The sequence below is a fragment of the Phodopus roborovskii genome, unplaced genomic scaffold, assembly GCF_943737965.1.
Source record: "Phodopus roborovskii unplaced genomic scaffold, PHOROB, whole genome shotgun sequence".
Classification (NCBI taxonomy): domain Eukaryota; kingdom Metazoa; phylum Chordata; class Mammalia; order Rodentia; family Cricetidae; genus Phodopus; species Phodopus roborovskii.
The window spans coordinates 27,191,274-27,218,759 of record NW_026126416.1 but is presented as its reverse complement, the minus strand read 5'-3'; the positions used below and the strand labels follow the sequence as shown (position 1 = coordinate 27,218,759).

Genomic DNA, 27,486 nt, shown 5'->3' with positions numbered 1-27,486 from the left:
ACAAAGAAAGTATTCATGGCCATTGGCTAGACAATCACTACCTAAGTCAGTGTTGAATTAATTTAAAAAATTCGTTCTACTAAAAGTTTTTGATCCTCAAACTCAGAAGCAAGTATTTTTATACTTTTATACATGACCTACCAAGCTCCCTATTGCAAAATAGCTGAAAGCCTAAATCAAGACATGTGTATTAAAGAGAATTAAGAGCTTTACTTGAAAGCTCTTGGTGTAGAATTTAAGATCTTCTATTTAAATAAATATCACTGTCATACCATCACATTTCCACATGAAATTCTAGCCACTCAAGTTGTTACCATCTAAGGGTCTTGATACTGTTCATTTTCTCTGCCATTTCAAAAATTAAAAGGCAGCAAAAATATCATAGAGAGCTGACAGAGTCAAGTAATAAAGAAAGAATTTTATTAGAGGCAAGAATACACACACACACTGGTGCATACACACACACATACATACATACATACATGCACACACATGCACATACACAATACATATATACATATATACACACAGATACACTCATACATACACACAAACAGATACATGCATACAAACATACACACACAAACACACCCTCACATGCATACACATAGAGAGAGAAAGAGAGAGAGAGGCACACAGATAGAAAACCTTCAAAGCATAGGGGGACTCCAGAGCCCCAAATTCATTCTCTCTTCTAGGGCCATGGGTTTTAAGCATCTTCCTCTTCTACTTTAGGGCTGACCAGTGTGAACAGAGACAGGATGGCTGATAGGAACCGAACTTGGTGAACCTGACTTAGTCCCTCCTTTGTGGTCCAACAGAAAGGGAGCCATATTGGTGAAAACAGAGCCCTCCAGGCCTTTGTTTTAAACTACCGGCCTTTTGTCTCAGGTCAGGAGGGTAAGGGAAAAGCTTCTATCTTTAAACTTTAGTCAGGGCCCCTCCCTGCCTTTCTGCCTAACTTCCTACCTGATCTAACTCCTAGTTCTTCAGGATGTTGGATGCACATCAGTCATTGGTCCTTGCTCTGCTGCTCTTTTATGCCCTTCTGTTCAGGGAAAACTCATTCATTTTAGTGGTTTGTTCTTGGATCAATTATAGCTACAAACATACCTCACAGAATTGAAAGAAACAAAGCTTCTACACTTTAACACACAGTAGGCAATTAACCTGGACAAATGGATGGATGGATGGATGGATGGATGGATGGATGGATGGGTGGGTGGGTGGTGGGTGGATGGGTGGATGGATGGATGGATGGATGGATGGGAGGATGGGTAGGTGAGTCGATGGATGGCTGGGGAGATGAATGGATGCATGCATGCACGCATGCATGGGAGGATGGATACATGGATGGATGGATGGATGGATGGATGGATGGATGGATGGATGGTGAGGTTATATATTTCTTCCTAGGAGATCCAACAATGTGAGACAACTACCTGGGCAACAACTTCACTTCATAGCCTGAACACACATGTCCATAGGCTTTATCAATTAAATCATAGAGATCATTTCATGCTTTCCAATTAAAGTGCTCTCTAAAAATAGAACACCTCAGAACAGAAGAACACAAATATACTTTACTATTCATTTAATGGGAATAAGGATATGGTAGGAAACAGTCTAGAAAGGGGTGGGTGTCTGAGTACTCTTTTCCACAATATAGGTAATTCGAGCCAGGGTATAACAAAAATTGCATCATGTCATGAACCTAAGAAAACTGGCCAAGAGTCTTAAAACATAAAGCCATAAAACCAAGGGCTGAAAGATTTCCATAGTATTGTGCATCTGCTCATGTCAGGAGGGATCTAGAATACAGTGTGTTTATCATGGCTAATTAAGCACTGGCATTTCTTTAGTAGTTACAATATTTTTATAAAAGTTTGATGATTTCAGGAGGGGGAAATAGGCTCTCACTGTATAGCCCAGGCTTCCCTTTGACTTTCTACGAGGTAGAATTATGGTGAGCACCCACCTGACTTTTAATCTCTTCAAAGTTTAGAATTCTTCAACTCACAACAGATTTTAAGGGCCAATGTAATTCATTCTTTAATAGTTATCTGCCACCTGCCTCTATTCAATCATTTTGTTGTTGTTGTTGTCTGTTTGCTTGCTTGCTTATTCTTATCTCTAGACCTCAAAATACTGAATCGGTGCGATGGGTTCTTCCATAAAGGTATCATGAGATTCTTGTGTTTGGTAATCAGTAGATTCTATAAATTTTGGCAGAATACTATAGAAAACAACTATTTAAATAGCACTAATTGATGGAAGGAGCCCACCTTTTGGTGCCCTGCTCAGAGCCTCCTAAGGAATGGGGACTGAAGTAGGGAAGCCTGTCCGAGGGAAACCCATCCATAATCTGCAAGTATCCTAGTCTCACTTCCAACCATGGGAGGAGGTAAGCTTGGATCTGTTTCTGGCCTGGCTTCCTAGACTCTGCTCAGAGCCTCCTGAGGCCTGGTGCCTGCACACTGGGCGGGGGAAAGGGGAGCCCATCCTGACAGATAGGCCTGTCCAGAGTCTGCTAGCATCCCATCCTTATCCCACCTCTACCAACGGGAAGAGCCTGACTTCCAGTTCCCTGCTTGGAGCCTCCTGAGGACTGAAGACTGGGCACAGAGTAGCCCATACTAGCAGAACAGCCCATCCAGAGCCTCCCAGAGCCTTAGTCCCACTACCACACACTGGAAGAGGAGAGCCATTGGAGTATTGCACCTGTTTGCACCCACTGGAAGAGAACCTTGGTCCCATACCCACCAGGAGAGGAAGACACCCCACTGGTACACTGGAAGAAGGGATGGATAGATAACAGTATAGGAACACAGTCAGCAACAGAAAGATCAATATGATGCCACCAGAGTTTAGGGACTCCATACCAGCAAGACCTGAACATCCCAACAGAGATGAAGCAGAAGAGAATGACACTAAACACAACTTCATGAAGATGATGGAGACCATAAGGGGAAATGAGAAAATACTTTAAAGAAATGGAAGAAAAGACAAACCAAACATTGCAAAAAAAAAAAAAAAAAAAAAAAAAAAAACTCAAACAGTGCAAGGTTTTTGAAAGCTGAAATAGAGACAATTAAAAAACCACGGTCTGGGGAAATGCTGGAAATAGGAAAGCTGGGTAAATGAACAGGAACTGCAGATGCAAACATAACAAACAGAATACAAGAGATGTAAGAAAGAGTCTCAGGCATTGAAGATACACTGGAGGAAATAGATTCACTGACCAAAGAAAATCTTAAGTCCAACAAATCCCTAACACAAATTATCTAGGAAATATGAGACACTTAAAAGGCCAATCCTAAGAATAATATGTATAGAAGAAGGTGAAGAAACCCAACTCAAAGGTGCAGAAAAATATATTCAACAAAATCATAGAAGAACACTTTCCCAACCTAAAGAAAGACATGCCAATGAAAGTATGAGAAAGTTCCCTCACCACATAATAATCAAAATGCCAAACATACAGAATAAAGAAATAATAAGAGCAGCAAAGGAAAAAAAAAATGCCAAGTAACATATACAGGCAAACCTATCAGAATTATATCTGACTTATCCATGGAAACTCTCAAGACAAGAAGGTCCTGGATGCAGAATATACAAACACTAAGAGACCACAGATGGCAGCCCAGACTATATATCCAGCAAAGCTTTCGATCACTATATATGGAGAAACCAAGACTTTACATGACAAAACCAGATTTAAATAATATATATCAACTAATCCACCACTACAGAAAGAACTAGAAGGAAAATGCCAACCCAAGGAAGTTAACTAACCCTACCCCACTCCACCCCCCCAAAAAAAAACATAGTCAATAGATAATCTTACTTTACCAACAGCCAAAAAAGTTGGGGGGATATCCTACACAATACCAACAACAACAACAAATCAAAAACAAACAAGAATTAACAATCAATGGTCATTAATATTCCCCATTATAAAAAGACACAGGATAACAGAATAGATATAAACATAGAATCCAAACTTCTGCTGCATAAAAGAAATGTACCTCAACTTCAAAGACAGATGTTACCTCAGAGTTGGGGGATGGGAAAAGATTTTTCAATCAAAAGGACCCAAGAAACAAGCGGTTGTAGCAATCCTAATATCTAACAAATTAGGCTTCAAACTAAAATCAATCAAAAGAGATGAAGAAGGTCATTTCTTATTCATTACAGGAGAAACCCATCAAGTTTAAGTCTCATTTCTGAATATCTATGACCCAAATACAAAAGCACCCACATTTCTAAAAGAAACATTACTAAAACTCAAATCAGACATAAAACTTCACACACTTACAGTGGGAGATTTCAACACCCCACTCTCAATACTAGACAGGACCACCAGACAGAAAATTAGCAAAGAAACAAAGGAACTAACAGAAGTTATGACCCAATTGGGTTTAACAGACATTTATAGAACATTTCATCCAAACACAAAAGAATAAACCTTCTTCTCAGCACCACATGGAATCTTCTCTAAAATCAACCACATACTCAGCAATATAGAAAACCACAATAGGTACCAAAAAAAATTGGAATAACCCCCTGAATCTTATCAGACCACCATGCTTTAAAGTTAGAATTCAACAACAATACAAATTGCAGAAACCCTACCAACTCATGGAAATTGAACAGTGTGCAATTTCACCATTCCTGGGTCAAGGAAGAAATAAAGAAAGAAATTAAAGGCTACCTAGAAATTAATGAAAATGAAGACACAACATACCCAAACTTACAGGACACATTGAAAGCAGTGCTAGAAGGAAAGTTCATAGCACTAACTGCCCACATGAAGAAACTGGAAAATAGTCACACTAGAGAATTAACAGCATGACTGGAAGCTCTAGGACAAAAAGAAGCAAACTCACCCCGAAGGAGTAGATTCCAGGAAGTAATCAAATTGAGGGCTGAAATCAATAAAATAGAAACTAGGAAAACAATACAAAGAATCGATGTAACAAAGAGTTGGTTCTTCAAGAAAATAAAAAAGATAAACAAACCTTTATCCAAACTGACCAAAAGGCACAGAAAGAACATGCAAATTAACATAATCAGAACTGAAAAAGGGGACATAAAAACTGACACTGAGGAAATCCAGAGAATCTTCAGCTCATATTTTAAAACCTACAAAATTCAAATATTTAAGGGAAATGGAAAATTTTCTGGATAGATATCACTTACCAAAATTAAATCAAGAACAGATAAGCAATTTAAATAGACCTATAACCCCTAAGGAAATAGAAGCAGTCATCAAAAGTCTCCCAACCAAAAAAAGCCCAGGTCCTGATGGTTTTAGTCCAGAATTCTATCAGAAATTCAAAGAAGAGCTAATAACAATACAACAAAATGTTCCACACGATAGACACAAAAGGGTCATTGCCAAATTCTTTTTACAAGGCTACAATTAACTTGGTACTCAAGCCACACAAAGACACAACTAAGAAAGAGAACTATAAACCAATATCCTTCATGAACATTGATGCAAAATTACTCAATAAAATACTGGCAAATCAAATCCAAGAACACATCAAAGAAATTATCCACCATGATCAAGTAAGCTTCATCCCAGGGATACAGGGATGGTTCAACATATGAAAAAGCATCAATGTAATCCACTATATAAACAAACTGAAAAAGAAAACCCACATGATCACCTCACTAGATGCTGAAAAAGCCTTTGACAAAATCCAACACCCCTTCATGATAAAGGTCTTGGAGAGATCAGGTATAACAGGAACATACCTAAATATAAAAGAAGCAATATACAGCAAACGAACAGCCAACATCAAACTAAATGGAGAGAACCTCAATGGGATTCCTCTAAAATCAGGAATAAGACAAGGCTGTCCACTCTCTCCATATCTCAATATTGTGCTTGAAGTTCTAGCTAGAGCAATGAGAAAACAAAAGGAGATCAAAGAGATACAAATTGGAAAGGAAGAAGTCAGCCTTTCTCAAACTGCAGATGATATGATAGTTTACATAAGTGACCCTAAAAACTCTACCAGGGAACTTCTACAGCTGATAAACACCTTCAGCAAAGTGGCAGGATACAAGAGTAACTCAAAAAAATCAGTAGCCCTACAATATACAGACAATAAAGGAGTTAAGAAAGAAATCAGAGAAATATCACCCTTTATAATAACAACAAACATAAAATATCTTGGGGTACTGCTAACCAAACAAGTGAAAGACCTATATAATAAGAACTTTGAGTCTTTAAAGAAAGAAATTAAAGAAGGTACCAGAAAATGGAAAGATCTCCCATGCTCTTGGATAAGTAGGATCAACATAGTAAAAATGGCAATCTTGCCAAAAGCAATCTACAAATTCAGTGCAATAGCCATCAAAATCCCAGCACAATTCCCCCGATAAACTTTGAAAGAACAGTACTCAACTTTGTATGGAAAAACAAAAGACCAAGGTTAGTCAAAGCAACCCTATACAATAAAGGAGCTTCTGGCGGCATCACCATCCCTGACTTCAAGTACTATTATAGAGTTATAGTCCTGCCAACTCAGACCCCCTGAACATGGGTCTCAGAATGCCTGGGCAGTCTAAGGGACCTCTGACAATGGAACCAGGATGTATATACTTGGTGCACAAAAGGACTTTGGGAGCACATTCCCCATGGAGGGATATCCCCTTAACATAGAAGCAGGAGGGAGAGTCTAGACCCTACTCCAAATGACTTGACAGATTTTGTTGATCCCTCCTGGAAAGCATCACCCTATCTGTGGAGTGGGGGGGATGGGATGGGAGGGTGGTCAGGGAGCATAGGAGGAAGGGACAGAAGGAGGGAAGGAGGGAGGGAGAGAGGGAGAGGGAACTGGGATCTATATGTAAAATAAGAAAAAAATAAAAAAGACTTATAGTCCTGAAAACAGCTTGGCATTGGCACAAAAATAGACAGGTAGACCAATGGAATTGAATTGAAAACACTGATATTAAGCCACATAATTATGAACACCTGATTTTTGACAAAGGAGCTAAAATTTACAATGAAAAGAAGAAAGCATCTTCAACAAATGGTGCTGGCGTAACTGGATGCTGACTTGTAGAAGACTGCAGACAGATCCATATCTATCACTATGCACAAAACTTAAGTACAAATGGATCAAAGATTTCAACATAAATCTAGCCACACTGAACCTCTTAGAAGAGAGGAGGTACCCTTAAACAAATTTGTACAGGAGACTGCTTTCTGAACATAACACCAATAGCACAGACACTGAGATCAACAATTAATAAATGGGACCTCCGGAAACTGAAAAGCTTTTGTAACGCAAAGGACATAGTCAACAAGACAAAATGGCAAACCACAGAATGGGAAAGATATTCACCAACCCCACATCTGACAGAGGGCTGATTTCCAAAATATACAAAGAACTCAAGAAGATAGTCACCTCACCAAAACACCAATTACTCCAATTAAAAAGTGGGGTACAGAACTAAATAGAGAATTCTCAATTGAGGAATCCAAAATGGCTGAAAGACACTTAAGAAAGTGCTCAACATCCTTAGCCATCAGGGAAATGAAAATCAAAACAATTCTGAGATACTATCTTACTCCTGCCAGAATGACTAAAAACAGAAACACCAATGACAGTTACGCTGGAGAGGATGTGGAGAAAGAGGAACACTCCTCCACTGCTGGTGGGAGTGCAAACTTACACAGCCATTTCAGAAATCAGTATGATGGTTCCTTAGGAAAATGGAAATCAGTCCACCACAAGATCCAGCAATTCCTCTCTTAGGCATATACCCAGAAGATAAATATTCATACAACAAAAACTTCTGTTTAACTATGTTCATAGCAGCATTATTTGTAATAGCCAGAACCTGGAAGTAACATAAATGTCCCTCAACTGAAGAATGGATGGAGAAAATGTGGTACATTTACATAATGAAGTACTACTCATCGGAAAACAAAAAACAATGGAATCTTGAAATTCTCAGGCAAATGGATAGAACTAGAAGAAACCATCCTGAGTGAGGTAACCCAGGCACAAAAAGTCAAACATGTATGTACTCATTCATATATGGGTTTTAGAAATAGAGCAAACCATCACCAGCCTACAATCCACACCACCAGAAAAGTTAGGAAATAAGGAAGACCTTAAGAGAGACATACATAGTCCCCCTGAGAAGGGGAAAGGGACAAGATCTCCTGAGCAAATTGGGAGCATAGTGGGAAGAAATAGGGCATTGTGAGAAAGAGAAGGAGAGAAGAGAAGAAAAGGGGAGAGGAGGACATGAGGGAGAAGGAAGATTGAGTCAGGGGAAGAATAGAGGACAGCAAGAAAAGAGATATCACAATAGAGGGAGCTATTATAGGTTGAAAGAGAAATGTGGCACTAGAGAAACGTCCAGAGATCTACAAGGATGACCTTAACTAACAATCTAAGCAATAGTAGAGAGGCTGCCTTAAATGCCCTTCCCCTATAATGAGATTGATGACTCCCTTATATGACATCCTAGAGGATCCAGTAACTGACAGAAGCAGAAGCAGATACCCCAGCTAAACACTGAGCCAAACTCCTGGAATCCAGTTGCAGAGAGGGAGAAATGATGAGCAAAGGAGTCACAGAGCAGGCTGCAGAAACCCACAGAAACAGCTGACCTGAACAAGGAGGAGCTCACCAATAGCTGGGAAACCAGCATAGGACTGACCCAGCCCCCCTGAACATCAGTGTTAGTTTGGAGGACTGGGAAGTCTATGGGGCCTCTGGTAGTGGATCAGTATTTATCCCTAGCATATGAATGGACATTGGGAGCCCATTCCACACAGAGGGATACTTTCTCAGCCTAGACACATGGGGAGGGCCTAGGGCCTGCGCCAAGTGATATGACAGACTTTCCAGATCACCAATGGAAGGCCTCACCCTCCCTGGGGAGCAGAAAGGGGATGGGATTGGGGATGGGGGTGAGGCAGGGTAGGAGGTGAGGGTGAGAAAACGGATTGACATGTAAAACAAGCTTTTTTCAAATTTAAATTAAAAATACTATTATACAAAACAGTAAATAAATAAACAGCACTAATTGTAATAGGAGGTCTTGTCTCCAATTGAAAGCTAAGCATGCTGGTATTGATACTATACATTAATAAGCTGATGAATGACAGACCCAAAAACAAACAATAAGGCAGAAAAGTGGAGAAGAAAGCATAAGAGGAAGAAAGAGAAGACATGGTAATGGGACCCCGAGGGAGAAACTGCAGCTACAATGTCTGTGCCCTCACCTTGTCCCTGTGGAACAGGCCACATGACAATCGGGAGGTTGGCTTTGCTTCCTGCCTAGAATCAAACAGGCTTTTGTGCTCTAGGAGAGTCCCTCTTGAATCCCCACCCAGATCCCCATTGAAAACCAAGAGCCAGAATGAAGCCCGCCCTCCCCACACTGCACTGAGCCTTGCCCTTCCCCATGTGGGATCCATTAAGGCAGACATCTGATGTCTGCGGTTAGGCTGAGAATTCCCCACAGCCTGTAATGGTGACTGATACTGAGCAAAAGCCAAACTTCTCCCCATATAACAATCTTAGGTTTTTGTCAACACCCTCAGAGCAAAATGAAATCCATGCTGAACCAACTGAGGACCACTGACATCTCCCTGGGGGCTGGAAATAGAGGATCCTGCTGATGTAGCGCTAAGCCAACACCTAGAACAGCCTGTGTGCTTCTTAGAGGGTGGAAACCACCTGTGGCCTGTTATCATTAAAAAATAATAAATAAATAAAATGAGTAGCCTCAGAACAACCTCTTCATACTATATTCCTATAAAGACCCCAAACACTACCATTGTGAATATATATATATATTTTCCATAGTAGGAATTCTTATAATAAAATGACAAAGATGTTCTTAAATTATAAAGTATTAGATAGTATTCAATGGGTATTTGTAGAGATTATGCACAAGCCTGGTGCTCAGCCCTAGTCAGTATGAAGATAAGGCTACCTGACCTCAGGTAGCACCCAACCTATGTGCTGCTGTTATAACAACGAGTCCCAGGAAAAAGAATCTCACTGCTGTATTAAACAAAGCATTCTGGGGAAAATAAGACGAACAAATGGCATTTAAATTGATCATTATCAGATGAGAAGATGTTTTCAGCAAAAAAGTAATTAGGGGAAAGGATTTTCTACATATGCATCAAAAAAGCATGTACATAGAGTATATAAGTATACAATACATCTTGGGAATAATGAGGTGTGATGACACTTGAGTATAAAGTTTAGAAATTAGAGAAAAGTAGGTTACAAGTCACACTAGGAGCATTGCCCTGTGAATACTGGGAAGGCAATACTTTTTTAAGTGATGATATAATCGGTCTATGGTTTAGAAATAGTAGCATATTTCCAGCATAGAGGTGATTATTTTAATGGGGGACAGTTTTGAAGACACTGGAATAATTCAAGTAAGCAGTTACAAGACCCCTAAATGAAGCAATGATACTGGTAACTAAGAGGAAAGAACAATAGGATTTTAAGGGGGAAAATGTAGCTTAATAGACATTGGTTTTGCAAATCATTCTAGGATGCATTTGGAAAAGAAAAATTTAGGATTCTAGAGAAACTCTGAATTTAGAGAGTAACAAAGAAGGAGACAGATTTGAGAAACATCTCAAATATTCGCATGAAAAATAATGACTAACAATGAGGAAATGATAGTTTAGGGCCTTGCTTCTCCATCTGCAGTCCCCTGCAGTGTACTAGGAATTAATCAGAGGTGCAAACCTGGAGACTGCCTCCAACGACCAAAGCCACACACCAATGACCAAAGCCAAGTGTTGTGTGCTTTAATAGATTTCCAGATTTCCATAGCTTACTCCAATGGAAGCTAAACACTAGGAACCATTATCCTAGTACTAAAAAAGTATAGAAGCTGTGTGTTGTTGACTGTGTCTTTTGCCTTACAGAAGCTTCTCAGTTTCAGGAGATCCCATTTATTAATTGAGACTCTTGGTGTCTGTGCTACTGGTGTTTTGTTCAGGAAGCAGTCTCCTGTGCTGATCTAAGAGATTCAGTGGATTTATGTTGAGATCTTTGATCCATTTGGACTTCAGTGTTGTACATAGCAATAGATATGGTTCTAGCTGCAGTCTTCTACACACCAGCATCCAATTATACCAGCACAATTCGTCAAAGATGCTTTCCTTTTCCCATAGTATAATTTTAGCTTCTTTGTCAAAAATCAGGTGTTCATAGGTGTGTGGATTAATATCAGGGTCTTCAATTTGATTCCATTGGTCTACCTATCTGTTTTCTGTACCAATACCAAGCTGTTTTCATTACTATAGCTCTCTAGTAGAGCTTGATCAGGGATGGTAATGCCTCTAAAAGTTCAAAAAGAATGCATATTCATACCACAAGGACATCTGTTCAACTATTTCATAGCAGCATTATTTGTAATAGCCAGAACCTGGAAGCAACCTAGATGTCCCTCAACCGAAGAATAGATAAAGAAGATGTGGTACATTTACACAATGGAGCACTACTCTGGGGTGGGGGTGGGAGGACTGACATCTTGAAATTCGCAGGCAAATGGATGGAACTAGAAGAAATGATCCAGAGTCAGGTAACCCAGACACAGAAAGAAAAGCATGGTATGTGCTCACTCATAAGTAGATATTAAACATAGAGCATAGGATAACCAGCCCACAATTCACAGACCCAGAGAAACTAGGAAACAAGGAGGACCTTAAGAGAAACTCACATGGACCCCAAAGAAGGGGAAAGGAACAAGATCTCCTGAGTAAATTGGGAGCACAGAGGACAGGGGAGGGGGTAGGAGAGAGAAGGTGGAAAAGGAAGGGGGGAAGAGAACATGAGGGATCAAGAAGGTCAAGTTGGGGGAAGAACAGAGAAAGAGAGTAAGGAAATATATATCTTAATAGAGGGAGCCATTATGGGCTTAACAAGAAATCTGGCACTAGGGAAATCTCCAGGAATCCACAAGGATAACCCCAACTAAGAATCTAAGCACTAGTGGAGAGATTACCTTAAAGGCCCTTCCCCTATAATGAGATTGATGATTACCTTAAATGCTATCATAGAGCTTTCATCCAGTAGTTGATGGAAGCAGAAGGACCAAACCAGGCCCTCTGACTGTGAGTGAGTTGGAGGAGAGGGGCAGGGCAGTCTACAGGGCCTCTGGCAGTGGAACCAGTATTTATCCCTAGTGCAGGAATAGGCTTTGGGAGCTCATTCCCCATGGAGGGATACTCTCTCAGCCTAGATACATAGGTCCTGCCCCAAATGATATGACAGATTTTGATAATGCCCATAGGAGGCCTCACCCTCCCTGAGGAGTAGATGATGGGTGGGATGGGGAGTTGGTGGAGGTCATGGGAGGATGGGAGCTAGAGGGAATTAGGTTTGGTATGTAAAATATTATTATTTTTAATTTAAATAAAAAATAATTTAAAAAACAAATTGTGCTATGTGATACTCTCAGACAAATGACTTATAATCTTTTAATTTAGTTTCTTGTGTCCTATGTGAGGGTAATATATTGTTGCAATAACCCTCACCAGAGAAGCTTCTATCTTCAATAGATTATTTGTAGCATAGATACCCATGACTAAGAATGAGAGACTGTGAGATGCTCATCCCTAAATAGAACATCTATATTATACTTCTCCTCCCAAAGCTCAGGCATCACTGTGGAAGAGGAAGCAGAAAGAGTCTGATTCAAAGAGAGGATGACTACAAAAAAATAGTATCTTTTAAACAGAGCAAGGCAGCAACAATATGAACCCATGACAGTTGTGATGGAATGCAGAAGACCTGTGCAAGCTCATGGCAGACAAAATCCCAGCATGGAGTGGGGAAGGGATGTATACCAAGTGTTCTAGCCAACGAACTACTTGAAATTGTTCTTTTTTAAGAACAATTGTTTTCTTTAAGAGTGTAGACCCTGGAAAGTTGACCACACTCCATTGGAAGGCCACACATCCAAGAATATATGGGCAGAACAAATTGAATTTGATAGGTTAAAGAGAGAAAAAAAGAGGAGAGAGTTGGTGGGTAGGGAAGAAGGACATTGATCTGGGAGGCAAGGGGATAAAGATGACAAAAGCACATTATGTGAAATTCTCAAAGAACTAAGAAAAGGGGATAATTTTAAAAGACGTATTTTAAAACCTTCTTGGAGATGTAAAAGGACTGGAAAATGATTACACAACTAATCTGAGACTTCTGGCATGGTGCTGAGGGTTAACACTGAATTAGAAAAACTTAGATGCAATGTGGTACTAAATGCAGTAATAAGCCATCTCTCCAGCAATGGGATAATAGAAATAATGAATACTGTGAGAACAGCCAATAATACTCAGCAGAAATCATAAATGGTATGAGAACGTCCAGTGAGGCCCACAACAACCAGAACAAGCTACACCATTCAGAAATTCTCCTGAACAGCTCTCCAGTCAAACTTGCGGATTTGACTCCACTACAAATGAACCCACGGCAATTGTGGCAACAAGCTGCTGGTAAGCATTGTGGACTCAAGCAAGTTGCTCAACTTTTCTGTATCTCAGTTTGACTACACAATAGGCACAAAAATAATAGCATGTACTTTATTAGAGTTGTTTATTAGAGTTGACAAAGCAGTTACTTTGGATAGAGACTTCAGAATAATGTTAAGCATGGAATAAGCTCTTGTTGAACTTTATTCACAAGTTATTACATTTCTGAGATTAAGTTGAAGATCACCAGAGTTCATAAAGTCACAAAAATATAGCACATAGCCAAGAGTTAAGTTAGCCTTGAAAAGCACCAACACAATTACAGAAACAAAAACATACCTATGACAGACATTCTTTTCCTGATGTTGCTGAAATCCAAAAAGGCAAGTAACTGATAAGTAACAGGTGTTCCCAATTCTTCTACTGTTATTGTCTCTGGAGTCCGAGACTTAAAAATGAACCCAAAATTTCTAGCAGCAGTAACTAGAGCTCCTTCATCAGGTGATTGAACTTGGTAAATCAGTTGTCCTAAAATGAAAAAGACAAGTACATTCAATATTGAGGGTAATAACTCACGTTCATAATTGTAATGCTAATCCCAATGTATTCATTAATAGCCAACTCTGGCATCAACTCTATACACATTCCTATCTTTAGATAATGTCCACTCATCAATCATATGAAGCCTTGGGAAACCCAAAGTCTCCATTCATACAACCATGCAACCTTTCCCCTTCTGTAGCTATTGTAATTATGTCTCTCCACTGTGATAAAAAGTTTCTTGGCCATTGATCATAGCTCTTCAATTTCATTGACAATGTAATCTATTAACTCATATGATCCTCAAAGTATGCCTTTGGAAGTAATGAATATTGAAATAAGTATTTTCATTTTTATACTGATGGGACCTATTGCTAAAAGAGATGATATGATCATTAGAGAGATCAAACAAGAAGTGATGAAGCACATATTCTTACCTTTGCTTCGGTAAAAACTAATGACCATTTTATGAAACCAAATGTATAAAAAAATCAACCAAAATATAAGGGATCAAATTGAGATGTTAAAGACTTGTGCTCAAGGTGTGTGGCTTAATATCAGGGTCTTCTATTTCATTCTATTGGTCTACCTGTCTATTTTTGTGCCAATACCAAGATGTTTTCAAGACTATAGCTCTATAACAGAGCTTGAAGTCAGGAATGGTAATGTCTCTGAATTTCCTTTATTGTACAGGGTTGCTTTGACTATCCTGAGTCTTTTGTTTTTTCCATATAAAATTGAGTATTTTTCTTTCAAGGTTGATGAAGAATTGTGCTGGGATTTTTGATAGGGATTGCATTAAATCTGTAGATTGCTTTTGGCAAGATTGCCATTTTTACTATGTTGATACTACCCATACAAAAAGATGGGAGATCTTTTCATTTTCTGGTATTTAATTTCTTTCTTTAAAGACTCAAAGTTCTTGCTATACAGGCCTTTCACTTGTTTGGTTAGCATTACCCCAATATATTTTATGTTGTTTGTGGCTATTATAAAGAGTGATATTTCTCCGATTTCTTTCTCCACCCATTTATTGTCTGTATATAGTAGGGCTACTGATTTTTTGAGTTAATCTTGTATCTTGCCACTTTGCTGATGGTGTTTATCAGCTGTAGGAGGCAGCTACAATTATACAATGGAAAAAAACAAAGCATCTTCAACAAATGGTGCTGGAATAACTGGATGCTGACTTGTAAAATATTGCAGACAGATCCATATCTATAGTCATGCACAAAATGTAAGTACAAATGAATCAAAGACTTCAACATAGATCCAGCCACACTGAACCTCTTAGAAGAGAAAGTAGGAGGTACTCTTGAACAAATCTGTACAGGAGACTACTTCCTGAACATAATACCAACTCTGAGATACCATTTTACTCCTGTCAAAATGGCTAAAATCAAAAGCACTAATGACAGTTTATGCTGGAGAGGATGTGGAGAAAGGGGAACACTCCTCTACTTCTGGTGAGAGTGTAAACTCATACTGTCACTTTGGAAATCAGTATGGTGGTTCTTCAGGAAAATGGGAATCAGTCTACGAAAATATCCAGCAATTCCTTTCTTAAGCATATACCCAAAAGATGCACATTAATGCAACAAAGACATCTGTTAAACTATATCCATAGCAGCATTATTTGTAATAGCCAGAACCTAAAAACAACCTAGGTGCCCCTCAACTGAAGAATAGATAAAGAAAATGTGGTACATTTACATATTTGATACCACTCAGCAGGGAAAAAAATTGGAATCTTGAAATTCAAAGGCAAATGGATAAAACTCGAAAAAATCATCCTGAGTGAGGTAACCCAGTCACAAAAAGACAAACATGGTATATACTCACTCATCTATAGATTTTAGACATAAAGCAAAGGGTCACCAGCCTACAATCCACACTGCCCGAAAATCTAGGAGACAAGGAAGATCCTAAGAGAAACATGCATGGTCCCCCACAGAAGGGAAAAAGAACAAGATCTCCTGAGCAAATTGGGAGCAGGGTAGGGGGAGATAGGGCATTAGGAGAAAGAGAAGGGGAGAAAAGGAGGGGAGAGGAGGACAAGAGGGAGAAGGAAGGTTGAGTCAGGGGAAGGATAGAGTACAGCAAGAAAAGAGATACCACAATAGAGGGAGCCAATATAAGTTTAAAGAGAAGTCTGGCACTAGGGAAATGCCCAGAGATCTACAAGGATGACCTCAACTAACAATCTGAGCAACAGTGGAAAGGCTACCTTAAATGCCCCTTCCCAATAATGAGATTGATGACTGCCTTATATGTCATCCTAGAGTCTTCATTCAATAGCTAACTGAAGCAGAAGCAGACATCCCCAGATAAACACTGAACCAAACTTCTAGAATCCAGTTGCAGAAAACTACAAATATCATACAAGTGTGCTGTTCTATTTGGTGCTTTTGGCATATTTTGTTGAGCTGAGAAATTGAGTTGTCAAAACAATCCACAAAAAAAAAAAAAAAAAAAAAAAAACCAAGATAATTGCTTATACCTTTAAATTCTAGCACTTAGAAGGCTGAGGCTGAAGGGTTGCCATGAGTTGAAGGTATCCTGAGCTACAAAATAGCAGTCCACATCAAATAAATAAACAAACAAAAGAAGGAGAAGCTTTAGTAATATAAATAAAATATTGTTTGGTGTATATGTTTAGGACACAGTACTCCCAAGTTATAGAATATGCATTCATCTCAAGCATTTATTAAATGTTTATCAAAATCAAGCACATACCAAGTCATTATCAAGCTTCAACAAATTTTAAAATTAGTATAATAAGACAATGAAATAAGTTTTAAACTTTCAACATTTATTTTATTGCCATTCACTAAAACATAAAATAAAAGAAAAATCTTCCTTCCAGGTAGTAGTGGCACATGCCTTTAATCCCAGCACTCAGGAAGCAGAGACAGGAGGATCTCTGTGAGTTCAAGGCCAGCCTGGTCTACAAAGAGATTTCCCAGGACAGCCAGAGCTGTTACACAAAGAAACCTGATCTCAAAAAAACAAAAACCATCTTCCGAAAGTACTTGGATTTCCCAATCTCTTGTCCTGAAACTGGTAGTGATGGAAAAACACAGCCTCTCCAAATATCTTCCCCATGAACAAATGCTTATAGCCATATCCTCTAACTTGAGCCAAATTTGAAGTATTAAAACTGAATGTTAGATTTGAACTCTTTTCTTCTCTATAAGTGATATTTATAAGGAAACGTTTAGTTTTGAATGTTCTTTTACATGAAGAGATTTGATATAGTCTGAACTATACATTTCCACAACGAAAGCTTTGAAACCAAAGCAAGTTCACATTTCCTGAAGACATTACCCCCCATCAGTGGAATTCGGTGTCTTGAGAGACATAAGGTAGAAACTACTGAAATCATGCACAATCCTAAGTCTTGTCTCTTCAGAGATCCTTTTAAGCAGCAACAGACATTAACCAGTCATAAGAAGAATTGAGACATAAGGGTATTTACTGAAAGTGTTGAATGGGGAGTGCAGATTGCTGGAGCTCTCTCTCATTCGTGCACAGTGAAGATGCAAAAGGGTATATAAATATTTAAAGAGAAAACAGTTGAACAGTTTCTTAGAAGTTTAAACATATCCTTATATGATGAGCTGGAAATTTCCATTCCTATGTATTTAGACATCCTCCTTCCAATTTTTTTAAACAAATAATTTTAAAAGATTTAAAAAAGTCTTTGTGTGGCAACTTTTCTCACAAAATCTGGAATAATCTAACCATGTATTAATAGAGAACTGGAAAAGGTTGTAGCATGTTCACACAGGGGAAAGCTACTTTAATAAAAAGAAAAGAAAAAAATAGTAACTGATATACCAGCACTGATAACAGAACATGACACACAGTATATACTGTACAATTCTTCTTATATGGAGGACAAGAATAGCAAACTCATCTTTAGTAACAGAAGTCACAACAGAGCTTGGAAAGGCTGGGGCTTATAGAAACTGAATGGAAAGGTCAGGAGTAACCTTGCTGCATTGATGGAAGAGATTTATGCCTTGATCCAAGCAGTGCTTCTAGGGATATTTGGAACTATCAAATCTCATCAAACTTCAATGTTTATTCATGTGTAATCTTGTATATACTTTGTATATCTGGGCACTTCAATGCATTGAATTGTAACACAATGTAAATTTTTAATAATACTAGAATTGAAAATGAATCTACAAATATGAGAACTATTAGAAAGGTAAAATGTCAAATTGATCAATAAAGAACTGGAAGTATAGGGAAATAATCATAGTCCAAAACATTTGTAGAAGAAAAAATGGAGGCAGAGGTAAGAGAAAGCACCAATAGTCTCCAAACTCAGTCAACAAATGGGAACAGAACTTCAGAAGCCTCATTAGCAAAACTGCTTAAAGAACTCCATTCAGCACCACTGATCCACTGTGCTCCAGCCAGTCTGCCCCAAATAACAGACTGAAGCATTACTTATCCCCAGGACACATCCTTAAAAGTATTTTTCTACCCTGAGTTCAGGCCACCTAGAGAGTCGATATCTGAGTCTGCAACCCAAGACCAGAGGTGAGTGAGTGCAGTAGTATCAGGCCACCATAGACTAGAAGGAGAAATGAGGAAGGGAACCTATCTATATACATTTCTATCTCTAATAAGAGCTCTGGCCAGCCCTGGAAAAGCAAGACAGCAACATAGGTAGCATGAATCCCAGAACAGAGGACCCTACATCCAGAAGGCCAGTTCATGATCTGCTTCATCTATGCAATCTTGAACAACAGAATACAGTAATAAACAGCAGCCACCAAGCAGGGATTCTCTCACACAAAGAGGTACAGACAATCAGAAATCATCAGACATTTGAGAACAAGGAAGGAGGAAGGGTAAGGGAGGGAGGGAAAAAGACAGAGACCAAGAGACAAAGACAGAGAAAGACAGAGAGAGAGAGAACACACTCAATAAAATACAGCATACTGGATGAAACAAAAGCAAATTTCAAATTAAGTATAATTAATATCCTCAATGAGATCTAAAGAGTACCATAACATTAATGGAAAACAGATTGCTATTAAAATGAAATAGGGTTTGGGAAATGAAATAAACTCAAAGGGCAGAAATAAAAGAGACTTCCTTAAGGCAATTCCCAGAAGGGAATATAATAATTTCTTGTGGTGTTAATATTATAAAGATCAATTAAAGCCATAAATATAATTATGTGAATCTTCAAAGCAATTAAAATCTAAAGAATGGATTAATTCAGCACTTATTACTTCCTTGGGTAGTAGTTTTAGCTTAATACTTGGTAGCAAAAAAAGAAATAAAATTTACAGGTGAGACTGTTAGACTTGGAAAGAAGAAATTGATTCTCTGGCATCATTGATTGCCTCCCAGCATCAAAATTTAAAGTGAGCCAGCTGGCTTTGTTGCATTTTATGAACCTGAGCTCCAAACAATCATGTAGCATGTAAAAGACCTTGATCAGCATGTTGACCACAATGTTTTGATGTAGATTTATCCCCATTCTATGGTCATCTTAATCCATTAGAAACTCATGTGCTGTGACTCAACTCTATCTCCCTACTTGTTCTGGGAACTGGACGTTTCACAGCCAGTGTGGTGCTCAGTCATAAGAAGCATTTTGTCCCAGTTGATGGACACATTTGGATCTTTAGCTCATAAAGTATTTATGAGGACTGGAGTGACGACTCTGCAGTTAAGAATGCTGGCTGCTCTTTCAGACAACCCAGGTTCAGTTCCCAGCACCCATATGGCAGTTCACACCTGTCTGTAACTCCAGCCCCAGGTGATCAGATACCCTCTTTTCTGGCCTCCATGGACACTGCACACAAGTGGTATACAGACACACATACAGGCAAGACATCCATACATGTAAATAAAATTAATAAAAAATAAAAAATAATTCCTTGTTTATGAGAAGCATTTGGGGTATAAACAAATAAAAAACTGGTGATAAGATAATGTTGTCTGGAATACTCTATCATAAATTCTTCCATTTTAATAGCAGTGCTTAACTGTATTATGCTTTTTTAAAGTGTCACTACTCAAACACATTTCACTTACCTGCACTATCTTCCTCTGACATTACAGTATGACAGATAGCGAGTAAGCGAAGGAATTCATGCACTTTGGGATCCCCCAACTCAATGGATTCCATCAGATTGTGGTCAAGGAAGTGAAGTGTTCTTTCTGATTGAGATTTGCCTGAGAAGTTCACACCCTCCTTTTTCTGTAAGAGAACATCACCACCAAGCCAAATTTTTTTCAACAATAATCCATAGTTGTCTTTTCATTTTTGACCTTTGTACTTTTCATGGGGTTGTAATTACCTTACTTTAAAAAGAATCTGCAACCATTAATTCATCCCAGATTGTTTGAAAAATAGAAAATCTCTAGTATACATTCACACACTGCTGTGTAGCAGAGTTAGGCTTTCCATCTTGGAGGGAAGTTCATTAAGACACACAATGTTAAAGGGGGGGGTGAAACATTCCATCCCCCAAGGAAGATCCTTAAACTCATCAAATAAACAACTCAGAATAGCTTCAGGGAGTCCCTGAAACCAAACAGATTCAACAGAGCCCTCCTTCTGCAAGCATTATAGATGTTTATAAGTCATGAAGAACACTCTCAGACCAGAAACACTGCCTGGAAATGGCAGAGACCGGCCAGGCTGCCTGGAAGAGACTCAGACCAACCTGGAAAGGACACATTCCAACCTGCTGAGCTGCCTGTAGGTTGTGCAGGTTTCCAGCTTTTGTGAGCTGTCAACACTCTACAGTGGGTTCTGGTGATGTAGCTGTCTAATATTTTCTGCTCCTGTAAGTAAACCCCTTGCCTATTTTCCTATAGATACTCATCCCCTAATAAAACTCACCGGCTCACCAAGATGGACCTTGGTGGTATTGTTACTTGGTCTGGCATCAGTTCCCTGCCTGGGGTGAGTAGGTGTTAGCTCTCATATACTTAGGAATATTGTCACACAGCACATTCACTACTTTCGTCCACTTGAGAATTCCACCTGATCTCCATCTTTTGGCCTCTTGTTGATTTCAGATGGTTATCCCCCAATTTTAGGACAATTATATTGTAGTTCTGGAAGCTTTATGACAGTCTTTAAATAATAAAATGTCCATTTCCCTTCACAAACAGAAGGTATCTCTCAACTTCTCACTTTATAAGGACACTACAACTATTCAGTTACTTTGGCCCTCCATTTTTCCACTGTATTCCCATATCCAGGCTGATAACACATGCCTTCTACTTTGTAACCAAAATTAGGTATCCCTTCCACAGATGAAATCATATGCCCATATTTAATGTTATCCAGTTAAGCTGCACACTGTGGCTAGACTTCCTTTTCTTTGGCTCCAAAGTCTCACAGGGATGTTGTAGTACAAGTACCTGGACACACCCCCACGTCCCGAATCCCTTTTGCATTTCATCCTTAGATTGGGGCTGGGGGATACTTATTTTCATGTATTCTCGTTTTACAAAAGTTTCAGTGCATCCTTTTGTGGGATGAATGAATGATATTTTTAGCAACATGGTTCTTTCTCCCTTAGCATGGTTTTTATTCACTCACTGAACCAGGATTTACAGGAGCTGCAGAGCTCAAGGGGCTACAGAGTTACAGAGCTATGCAGCTGTCACTCTTTCAACTCCTCTACCACTATATAGCTGGGATCACCTACAAAGCCATTTAGCAGAGAACAAAAAAATGATGTCTGGGACTGGAGCTTGAAGCAGCATTAACCTCATTCACTGTTCCTTGGCATCAGGCCCTATGGAATCACAGAAGCTCTAACTGGTTGTCTGGGCTCTGTCTCCCACATAAAGTAACTTGCAAGAGGCCAAGGAAGAGGAAATGGTGGGGAGAACTAAGTAGCTCCATCTTTCTACAAGCATCCCTGTCCCTACTACCTCTAAAAGTAATGAGACTTGGTGATAGTGAGGGACTTGGCAAAGGCTCCTCTGAACCTGGGAGACAGAAGTTAGGGCTCTATCATAACTACATCCACAGGACTGAAAACAAAGATCCCCAGAGCTTATGAGAACCACATTCAACAAGCCTGGGTGGACTAGGACAGCCTGCATGCCTGATGTGGCAATTATGTGCCTTGGCTTGCTTGGGTGTCAGGGCAGACGGTGCCTAATGTTGGTCCCTGACAGATAGCCCCTCAATGTGGGGCCCTGAAACATGGGGGCACTACCAGTTGCATAGCCTTGACTCCCAGGACCAAAGACTTTAGTGACATCTTTTGTGTGACTCAGGACAGGACCCACATCCGTATTTCTTCAGTTCAGTGGCATACTAAACAAAGCATGAGTGTTACAAAAGGTGATAATCAGTTGTCATAGCATTCACAATGTCATCTTCAGTCATATTTGTCACCAGTGTAGAGACCTTACCTTGCCATGGGACATGCATTTTTCTATCCATTTGAACAGGCATATGAATTCTGGCACTTGCTTTCAAGGTCACAGAACTACCTTTGACACCTAAATTGGTGGGTAGTCCTGACCTCACTAAATTCATTTTGAGAGCAGTATCTGACCGGAAATAGTATGTGTCTTGTAGCCCTTTTTGAACTACTAACACTTGTGAATTAACATTTGCTTACTTATGGATTAACATCTGATATTAACAAATAATAGTAATGTGTTCTACTGGAAGGCACATTCTTAAAATTCTCACTGAACATTACAAAAGAAAGTGGTGGATATAACACATTATTTTTCTACAACCCAAAACTTGTGAATTTCTAACCATTCTGCCCTAAAATTCATTACTGACATTTGTGTTACAGTTTGGCATTTGATTCTGAAGTTGAAATCATGGATGCTATTATAACTACTTTTTAAAAGAGAAACAGGGCTAAGAGAAATTTTCCACTCCAAGATACAGTTTGCCAACACCTGAGGTAAAATTGCAGCCAGGTGTAGCCTCTTTCTTCCTCAAACCAGCTTTATTCTAAAACGAATAATACTGAATAAAATAAATATTATTGATGTAGGCCAGCTTTATGAATTATGGCACTTAGAGATCCTACCAAGCATCTGGAATAAACACTATTTTCCCATTTTACAGATGAGTATCTGAATTGTCAAGACCAGCTATATAGGAAGGGGCAAAGTCAAAACTAACCAAAATTTACTGCTCTAAACATTTTGTAATTACATATACTTAATCTAGCTCTTGATTATTTTCCTACCTAAATACAATTTAATAATCACTACCATGTCTCACATGTCTTTATTATATAAAAGTATAATAAATATATATTATAAAAATGTAAGCATTTGTTACATTTTAAATGTAATATATGTTGAATGTCCTTGAAAGGTCCATGTATGAACGTTTGGTGTTCAGACGGGGCATACTAGGCAGTGCTATGAGTTTTAAGAGGGGGTAATCCTGGTGGGAATGACTTTGATCATTGATAGTGTGTCCTTTAAAGGGGTTAGGTATCTGTTTTTTATATGATTAAAATGTAACTGTAATATCTATCAAGCTACAGATATTCACACATTTGTAAGAAGTAATTCAATTTCTTGAAATGCACTCCACAGAACATTCCAACATTATGAAATAGCACACTGACTTAGTGTTCCTCCGAGTTTTCTTTACTGTCAGGCTATAAGAAACATTTTAAATTCCCACTAGTGTTTCGTCACATAAGTTGTAGGACATAAATATAGCAAGACATCATTTAACAATTGAGAATAATAAGCAGTTAAAATTGATCTGCTAAGGTTTCTGATGCTGGGAAGAGTATGTGCATTTGACCCCACATGTTTATGAACAGTGAAACATTTTTGCATATGCAGAAACAGCTCTTAAGATTTGGAAACTGTGTGACCAAGGTTCCTGGATAAGAAGAAATTTTGAACCATGTGAATCTACTTCTTTGTATATTATACTTTACACATAACATGATGGATAATATATATCTGGCCTTTAGAAATGTGCCATACTTTAAAAGCACATATAGTTTAAAATTAAAACAGAAAATGAAATGTATATCTTCTATACCTTAGTTATTTCTTTCTTCTGGCCCAGGTCATCTAGTACTTCACCTGCTAAAAACATTGAAAGTAAATAGTAAGTAAAATTGAAACTAGTTTTATACATATTTGAATTTAGAAAAATAAACTTAGTATTTTGTTTTATTTGGATTTTGTTTTTTTTTACATTTTTGGGAGATTATTGTATAATTATATAATTTATCTCTTCCCTTTCTTCTCTCCAGACACTTTTATATACCCCTTCTTTCTCTCTTTAACGGCCTCTGTTTCCATTAATTGCTATTGAATGCAAAAATATATTTATTTACTACTAAATGGTTCCCCAAAGAGATTCCACTGCAGGATTAATGATAAAAGAGACGAAAAGTTAAGAGTCTAAGAAGGCAATAGTTCTGAATACAAAAAAAACATGATGTAGATAGGTGTCCTGGCTAGTTTTATGTCAACTTGACAAAAGCTAGAGTTATCAGAGAGGACAGAGCCTCAACTGAGGAAATGCCTCCATAAGATCAGGTTGTGGGGCATTTTTAAAGTTAGTGATTGATGTGGGAAGACCCAGGCCATGGTGGGTAGTGCCATCCCTAATCTGGTGGCCCAGGGTTCTAAAAGAAAACAGGCTGAGCAAACCAATAAGCTGCACCCTTCCCTAGCTCCTATATTAGCTTCTGCCTCCAGGATCCTACCCTGTTTGAGTTCCTGCACTGACTCCCTTTGATGATGAACAGTGATGTGGGAATGTAAGCCAAATAAGCCCTTTACTCCCTGAGTTGCTTTGGTCATGGTGTTTCATCACAGCAATAGTAAACTAAAACAATCAGTCAGAATAAAATGCTAAAATCTCCCAAAGCCCAGATCTATGATTCAAAACAAGATTAAGCTGTGCCCCATAAAAGGCAATTCTGAACAGTCTGAGTGTGCAAGGAAGAGCATGTTTGAAGGGCATAAATAAATTATATATTATAATGCATATAAATCAGAGACAAAAGAGAACACTTAACCCATTCCTTTCATATGAGAGAAATTTCAAACTTTCATAGGATTTTTAAAATATGGACATTGGCTTTTTTGTGGAAAATAAATGTAGGGTGTTTTGAAATTAATAATTTGTTCCTTTTTAAAAATATAAACCGATCAAACTAAACAATGTTGAAGTTGCATACTTTGTTCTCTGAAAAGTATAGCATTCATGTTGCTTTATTACGTCTCCTGCTGTTTCTATAATGGTCATTTGTGTTATCTATCACCCCTGGCATATTACAAGTTTTGTCTTCAAAAATATTGGTGATTACATGATTAAATAATTAGCATCTATGTTTGAGCTTAGACATAGCTCAGAGATGAAGCATTTACTTATATGTAAAGATTTGTATTTGATTGTTCAGCTCTGCAAAATAAATGCATTGAATGTTATCTCCTTTCATATCAAAAAAATATGGACATTGGCAAAGATCTTGAGATCTCTACTTGAAAATGTCAAGAAGTTGTTTCTAAAAGTAGCCTTCCATAAATATTTCTAAAAATAGTTATTGGTCCACTCGTCTAATACTTTCTAATACTGTGCTAATATGACGCAAAAGGGTCCCGGATCTCATAACACCCTCTAACATTCTAAAATAGTCTTTCTTACACTACTATTTAGGTCAAGGCAGTATTTTTACAATGCTTCTAAAAATAATGTCCATACATTTTAAGTAATTGTTCCTTATGCTATTTACTGGGCATGTTTGAAGTTCCCTTCCCATTAAGAGACAAAGAAAATGTATCCTCTCTTGGAATTCCTTGACTTCCCAAAATGTCTGCCTTCCACGAATGAAGGTAAGAGATCCAGAAGAACACCATGGAAGGTCCCGTTGGGAGCCCATGTTCTCTACAAAGGGAATCAATCGTCTGTTAACTAGCCAATACTGGGTTGAGAAAGGCCAGGTATAAAAGGGATGCTTGAAAACCCAAATACAGATTATTTATCCATACAGAAGAATGTGTAGGGGAACTCTGCAGTAAAGGTGCCCAAGAAAGTGTGCACTTCAGGAAATAAATACTAAATCCTCACAAACACTGGTACTGACATTGGTCCCATGGCAAACATGGGAGGAAGAATAAGACATTGGCTGAACAAGAAAAACCATGCTGCCTACAACTCATCCTTCCAGGGAATTTGACCTCTGCAGCACTGTAGGGCAAAACTGCGTAACAGTTTCAAAGGGAACTGTCTCTACCCATGAATGGCAACAGATCCTAAGGTTCATCAAATTGTTCCAAATGTGTGCAATAACAAGGTTATGGGTGTTCATTACCTATCATGCATCACAGAAATGCTTAATTTAAAAGTTATGATGGTTTGGGTAACAGGATATTATTTTATAATGATGTAGCTTATTTACTTATCCAGTATCATTAAGAGGAAGAAACTATTCTCTTACCATAGACTCTGCCATTTATGGAACATTTTTTAAAAGTCATGATGTTTTGAGTGAGAGTTCCTGTTTTGTCAGAGAAAATATATTCAATCTGGCCCAGCTCCTCATTGAGTGTGGTTGTCCGGGCTTCAGCAGGCATAGCTTTTGTAGCATAATACATCTTCCGATCCCAGTTTATAAAATAACTGTGTCCCAGACGGATTACTTCCACACTGTGGTCCATTAGGATAAGGAGGGAGGGAGGGAGGGAGAGGGGGTTTAGGGAGAGAGGAAAGAAGGGAAGGAAGAAAGAAAAATTGATTAATTCCATTAACATCTGAGTACACAAAGCTTTGCCACAACCTCAAGAGTTTTCAAAAAAAATAAAAATATAAGTGCCCTGTCCCCAGGTCCTAGTGACCTTCAAAAATGCCTCAACTGAGAGTCTGCCCATGAACCTTAGTGTCCACGGGATTTCTTTACAAGCCCCATAAGCAAAATGGCTGCTTCAGCAGGAAACCTCAGGCAATGGCCTGTGGTTCTCTGTATTAAAAATCCCAGGCATATTCCCAAAGGATTCACATCCATGCAACAACGACATCTGTTCAACTATGTTCATGGCAGTACTATTTGTAATAGCAAGAACCTGGAAGCAACCTAGATGCCCCTCAATTGAAGAATGGTTAATGAAGATGTGGCACATCTATACAATGGAATACTACTCTGCAGAAAAAAATAATGGTATCTTAAAATTCGCAGGCAAGTGGATGGCACTTGAAGAAACCATCCTGAATGAGGTAACCCAGTCACAAAAAGAGGAACACAGTATGTACTCACTCATATATGGATTTTAGACCTAGATCAAAGGATCACCAGCCTATAATTCACACCACCAGAGGAACTAGGATACAAGGTGTATTCTAAGAGAGTCATATAAAGTCCCTCACAGAACTGGGCAGGGACAAGTCCTCCAGAGCTCAGGTGAAGTGGGGGGGGGCAGCGAATGGAGAGAGAAGTAGGAGAAAATGA

At 38.6% G+C, this 27,486-nt stretch overlaps 1 protein-coding gene across 1 annotated transcript in view; it reads right to left on the bottom strand.

The window, feature by feature from the left end:
• The window catches only part of Atp8b4 (ATPase phospholipid transporting 8B4 (putative)), a 165,171-nt gene that overhangs the window by 49,010 nt on the left and 88,675 nt on the right, over positions 1-27,486 (bottom strand). Inside the window, exons 12-15 of the mRNA XM_051183488.1 lie at positions 26,482-26,690; positions 24,069-24,115; positions 20,096-20,261; positions 13,829-14,017 (exon numbers count right to left, since the gene is read on the bottom strand). Coding sequence (XP_051039445.1) covers positions 13,829-14,017; positions 20,096-20,261; positions 24,069-24,115; positions 26,482-26,690 — 611 coding nt within the window. The remainder of the gene's footprint in view (positions 1-13,828; positions 14,018-20,095; positions 20,262-24,068; positions 24,116-26,481; positions 26,691-27,486) is intronic.